The following is a 6,398-nucleotide window of genomic DNA, read 5'->3' as shown; positions in this document are numbered from 1 at the left end:
GGTGGAGAGCAGAGCGAGCGAATGGGGAGAGAGATAGAGAGATGGAGCAGTAGGTTGTTTTTCCCCACGCTGTCATTATGATTTATGGGTGCTGGGTTTGAGCCCTCAAGTAGATATATCACTGTATATGTGATGAAGGTGATCATGTTGAAGCTGAAAGGGTAAGTAAAACAAAGGATGATGGTGGTGCATGTCTGTATGCAGTACGGCTGCAGGATCTGAGAAAAAAAATGGAATAATAAATCCATTAGGTTCTAATCTATGGATTTCACCTGACTGGGAATACAGATATGCAGCTGATGTTCACAGATATCTTAAAAAAAAAAAATAAGGGGTGTGGATCAGAAAACCAGTCAGTATCTGGTGTGACCACCATTTGCCTCATAGAGTTGATCAGGCTGTTGATTATTGATTGTTTCCTGCGGAACGTTGTCCCATTCCTCTTCAATGGCTGTGTGAAGTTGCTGGATATTGGCTGGAACTGGAACATGCCATCGATAAAATGCAATTGTGTTTGTTGTATGTAGCTTATGCCTGCCCATACCATAACTCCACCTTCAACCATGGGGCACATTGATGTCAGCAAACCGCTCGTCCACACAACGCCATACACGTGGCTTATGGTAGAGAAATTAACATTATTTTCTCTGGAAACAGCTCTGGTGAACATTCCTGCAGTCAGCATGCCAATTGCACGCTCCCTCAAACATTTAGACATCTGTGGCATTGTGTTGTGTTACAAAACGGCACGTTTTAGAGTGGTCACCAACACAAGGTGCACCTATGTAATGACCATGCTGTTTAATCAGCTTCTTGATATGCCACACCTATCAGGTGGATGGATTATCTTGGCAAATGATAAAATGCTCACTAACAGGTTTGTAAACAGATTTGTGCACATCATTTTTGAGAAATAAGCTTTTTGTGCATATGGAACATTTCTTGGATCTTTTATTTCAGCTCATGAAACATGGGACCAACACTTTACATGTTGTGTTTATATTTTTGCTCGGTGTATATGAAGAAGTTGCACGTCAATTTTGCAATAATAAAAAATAAATAAATAATTGTGCAGCCCTAATATGTAGGATACTTTAAATTAGTAAAATATAGTGTGAGGGACAGGGGGAGCAAGATCTTAACAGGAACAGACAAGGACCAAACAGAAAGGGAAGGTAAACATATAAATGCAAACTGAAAGAGAAAGTGAAGGGCAAGGGTAGGTGCAGGTGAGATAGAAGAAGAGCAAAGAAGGATAATAAATATAAGTGGAGAACATTCTTATACAGAATGTTCCTGACGAAACAACGTAGCAACTAAACAAATTCATTTAGGATATACATGTATGAAGACTTTTGCTAAAAGTAACATTTTTATTGTCATTATTTTAATCATCATTCTTAGTTCAGTTGACATGTTTTTTTTTATTTATTCTTGTCAAAGGTAAACACAATTCTTGTTGTCTCCAACGTTAGTAAATGCTTTTTTAAAATCCTAACATAAACTAACATTACTGAAGCACACACTCCCTCTCTCTCTCTCTCTCTCTCTCTCTCTCTCTCTCTCTCTCTCATACACGCTTGCATATTCAGATCCTACAAACAAGTCCTTCAACGAATACCAAAAGTCTAAAATGCACACATACTCAAAAGCGCGGACAATCACACTCCTAATACATACATAACTCACACAATTGTGCAAGGATATGCCTTTTCTCTCTCTCTCACGCACACATGCACACACACACACACACACACACACACACACACACACACACACACACACACACACACACACACACACACATACATTCTGTCCCTACCTGTATGCATATAAAGTCACATTACAATGCACTATCCTCATTTCTTGTGTCAAAATGTTTAACTTCAGCACTTTAAGGGGTGACGTCTTTTATCCGGTATCACCTGTACTCTTATTTCCTCCGTGCTGTTGCCATACATTTTATGGTTAAATGTGATGCTTTTTAACAAGTGAGAAGACGAGTTTTACATCTCTCCTCAATAGTCTTAACCGGCACATATCCATGTACTGTACTTAACAGAAGCAAATGCTTTAGCAAAACAAAATTAGAGTTTGGCACAGTAGCTTAATGAAAAAAATACTTGAAAATATACATAAATAAACAAGCAAATCAATAAGTAACGTGCTTAAACAATGAAAATGTTAATAAACCAGACAGCATTGTCATTGATAATGCAATCCTGATATTGTCCGACTTTATAGTATAAAACAGTACATCAGAGGACTGCTGTCTGTTTGCACATTCACACATGTTTACAAAATGTCGGCTAAAGTAATCTGTGACACAAATCACAGTCAGGCACCTGTGGCACTCTGGCGACTGTTTTGGGTCGTTACCACGGTGGCTGGGATTGAAATAATGACCAGCCCTGATTCAGGAACCTTTAAAAGTGATGGGAATTTTTTTAAATAAATCAGGTCTGGATTTATAGGGAATTTGTTGTTGTGAAATGTTTCATATTGTAATTTGTGGTATTAGAAACCACTCTGTTGACTATTGATAAAATGTTGGTACCTGGAACCCTTTCAAAGTGTTGGGTAAATGGGTAAATGTATATAGCAAAAACACAGATGTGTGCTTCTGGAAATGCTCTAAAAGCAAAGGTCCAGAGTCTCAGATCTAGGACAGATCTAGGACCAGTTCTTGGAGGGCACCGTCTATTTTGGCCTTTGGACCTTTCTATGCACCACAAAGCCAAGGTCAGAGAATATCTGGAGGAGATGGATAACGGTACTCGAAAGCCTTATAGAGATTTTCTCAAAATATTTCCAGTCAACACCACCAATGACAGTAAAAGAAGGGTTAACATCCGGTAGAATGGCAGCAGTGTAGAGAAATGGCTGCAAGTATATGGCATAGCACAGTACAGCGAATCTCAGGCAGAGTCCAGCATGGTCCACAGTACTGCAGCACAGCCAAGTCCAGCTGAGTCCAGTCCTCAAAGCACATTGGAGGCCTACAGTCCCCAGTCTATTGGTCACGCTCAGTGGAGCCTAGTCCATCCTACTCCACAGAGCTCAAAGGTTCTCCATATTGGGACTAGCTGAAGGCAATGTCATGTGAGTTCCTTAGCAGATGGACAGGCAGCCATACTCCTGTATGGTTGTGTACATCCCATTACAAATCCCACTGCACATGTCCTACTTTAACTGCATATGTGTAGCCAGAGGCAGCCTAGGTATGATGGAAGTATCATGTCTATAAGTCTGAATGCCATTTTCTCCTATTGGTCCTTGTGGTAGCATACCAAATGCATGAAATGCGGTGGCACATATACACATAGTGTATGCCTGACAACGCATGAACCGAAGACATCATGTCGCACAAACTGTGTACCAACGGTGATTAGAGGTGAGTTGAGATAGACTTGAAAAAGGGAAAGGAAAGTGAAAGGGGATACCTAGGCAGTTGCACAACTGAATTGTGTCTTCGCATTTAACCCCAACCCTGACTCAGAGAGGTGCAGGGGGCTGCCTTAATCTACGTCATCGGTACCTGGGGAGCAGTTGTTTTAGGGGATTAACTGCCTTGCTCAAGGGCAAAACGACAGATTTTAAAGGCCTCTCCTTAAGTGAGTACGATCCGAGAGTAAGTACTGTTTTTTATGGTTTTGTCGAATTGATTGTAATTCTGGCTTTTTTTGGGTTGAATTATGTGTCATTTCCTTGGTTTACTCCCACTTTCTAATTGAACCCAGGGTTAGTGAATACAGAGCCCTTCAGGCCAAGCGGTCCAGGTATCCATTTGATGTCACTCGGGGAGACAGTTGCTAGGACACCAGAAGGGCGGAGATAAGCAATGTTGCCACGGTGAGCAGAAGGCGATCGCGTGATGGGCTGCTGCCACTGACGCTCTTCTCCAGTTTGGGAATTTCAGGGTTAAATTCATCTGGGGGGGGGGGGGGGGGGGGGGGAGAGAGAGAGAGACCATCAAATTACACATTAACTCAATCAATCTACAGCCGATGTTGTGCAACGCATCAAATAATACAGAGAACAAACATAGAGCAATTTAATACAAATCACCAATTATCATCAGCGCTGCTACATATGATGCCCTATTCCCTCTTGGGAGGAGGAATAAACACACTTTGTTGTTCATTTTTTAAGTGTATGGATCTTTTTATTCTACCGATTTAGCTTAATCTAGCAGGATTTGCAATTAAATGAAATTGCTATAGAACAAACCTAGTGATTAGGCACAAACGTACATTAGCTGGAGGGTAAGAGAAAGAGAGAGAACAGGGAAAAATACATCTCATTCTCAATGTAAGCCTGGGATGTCTGAGAAGAATCCTGAGCCTCCCTATAGGCCCCTATGGGGACAGACAGTGAAGAGTTAACATGATTAGAGAAACACATACAAGGTGTGACACTGATACAGCGAGAATCCGAGTATAGACACAGAAGAATGACACTTGGCACCTGTCTCATTCCACTTTTTGTGGAAATGTCTGGAATTTTGTTTTCGTTGACTCAAGAGAAGGAACAGCATCCAACTCGACTGGTTTGACTGTGCTTCTGCCACGTCAAAGACATTCATCGAAACATGTCTGTCGGCTACGACGATGACACATAGCCCTGACATCCACACCAGTGACATGGGTAAATAAAGTCATATGGTAAAGTGATAGGGCCTGAGTGCCTGTGGTAAACAGACTGTTCCAGCTGAAAGGTAGATTTACCCATAGAGTTAGATAGAGATAGGATATAACCCCTTTTAGCATGGACATTGCCATTGAGGGCTTCCACCATTTTAAAGTAGTCAACTGGGTGGGGATTCTTATGGGTGTGGAGCGATCAGCCAATGATCAGAGCATTGTCTTCTTCAAATTGGATGGCCCATGGTTACTAAATGGCTTTAAGCTATTTCACTGCCATCTAGTGGCCACAATAAATGAATGACACAAAATATTTGATTCAGGTCTCTAGCACTGCAGGTGGAGGTAAATCACCAATATTAGCTTTATGCTGTTTTCAAACACAAAATAAAATAACATTGACTACTTTACCATAGAGATAGCCTCAATGGCGCTGCCCATGCTGTCACAGATGCAAAAATTGCACAAATACAAGGATGAGTCCTTTATCTAACTCTATGAGATTAGTTGACAAGGTATTTATCAGTATGTTATCTCAGTACGGGAGGGGCGTTGAGTGAGTTCGTACCATAGAATAGTGTTCTTGATTGTGTAAGGTAGTGCTAGCTAAACTGGAGCTGTTACAGTAGGTGTTCTCAGGGATGTAAACTGGAGCACTGCTCTAGGGTGTTCTTTGACTCACATACAGGTAAATGGAGACCCATCCAATAGGAAACATACTGTAAATATGACAGAAGAGGAAGTAAAAACACCGATCAGAAGAGAGAGAGGGTGGGGTAAAGCTAATCCAAGGCCAAGACAGGTCCAGTGGGTGAGCAAGTGGGCGGTCTGTGTGGCTAGCAAGGCCATCAGGGTTACGCAAGTGTTTATGGGTCATGAGTCATGACTGCTACTGTGTCCTCTTTCTGTTGATGTCACTAATGCACAAAGTACAGAAGGATGCATTAGGATTCCCCAAGGCATCCCCAAGGCATTCTGGATTGTTTGGACTATGTGCGTTTACTTTCATTTTTTCTCCCTAAGCTCGTCATGAGTTACGATGCTCTGTGGAGCCATCCAGGCACCATTGAGCCTTTCTCTCAGACTAGTCTTATAGCTCAGGGGCTCTTCCCCCCCTGTGCCCCGGTCTGAGTTTCCATCGCATGCGGGTCACACTCTTTTAGCCCCGTCTCAGCTGGCCACAAGCAGCCAAAGCTAAATGGTTCTCAACAAGAAAGGCTTTTGTGAGAGAGAGAGAGAGAGAGAGAGAGAGAGAGAGAGAGAGAGAGAGAGAGAGAGAGAGAGAGAGAGAGAGAGAGAGAGAGGAGAGAGAGAGAGAGAGAGAGAGAGAGAGAGAGAGAGGACAAGGGTGTTTATATAACCACTCAATTGCACCATCGACTCGTTCACCTCCACCTCCAAGTCTTTGGTAAACAGGAATCTTCCATTCATTAGAAGACCTAGGATACAATTGAGGAAAGACAACTGTGTGTGTGCGTAGTGACAGAGTGACAGAGAGAAAGAAAGAGAATGTGAGATGCAGAAAGAGATCGAGAGAGCATCAGGGAGAGTACTCACCGATGTTGTGTATTTTGATATTGGGCCTGAATGTGTAGTCAGGAGGGGTCTGACTGGAATCATCATCGTGGGAGACTTAGAGAGAGAGGAACACAAATACACAATGTTATTAAAATGCCCACATTACTTATTTTACACACTAACTGGGCGGCCACTGCACTGTTACTGCATCCCAAATGGTACCCTTTTCCCTACATA

The 6,398-nt window shown here is 42.2% G+C and overlaps 1 protein-coding gene across 1 annotated transcript in view; it reads right to left on the bottom strand.

The window, feature by feature from the left end:
* Nucleotides 1-1,361: 1,361 nt before the first annotated feature.
* The window catches only part of LOC139372561 (ephrin-A3-like), an 88,414-nt gene continuing 83,377 nt past the window's right edge, over nucleotides 1,362-6,398 (bottom strand). Inside the window, exons 4-5 of the mRNA XM_071112302.1 lie at nucleotides 6,201-6,275; nucleotides 1,362-3,931 (exon numbers count right to left, since the gene is read on the bottom strand). Of these exons, the coding sequence (XP_070968403.1) occupies nucleotides 3,813-3,931; nucleotides 6,201-6,275 (194 nt within the window). The 3' untranslated portion in view covers nucleotides 1,362-3,812. The remainder of the gene's footprint in view (nucleotides 3,932-6,200; nucleotides 6,276-6,398) is intronic.

Source organism: Oncorhynchus clarkii, chromosome 18 (assembly GCF_045791955.1).
Source record: "Oncorhynchus clarkii lewisi isolate Uvic-CL-2024 chromosome 18, UVic_Ocla_1.0, whole genome shotgun sequence".
NCBI lineage: Eukaryota > Metazoa > Chordata > Actinopteri > Salmoniformes > Salmonidae > Oncorhynchus > Oncorhynchus clarkii.
The sequence above is the reverse complement of the archived record's forward strand: the minus strand, read 5'-3'. Positions and strand labels throughout refer to the sequence as shown.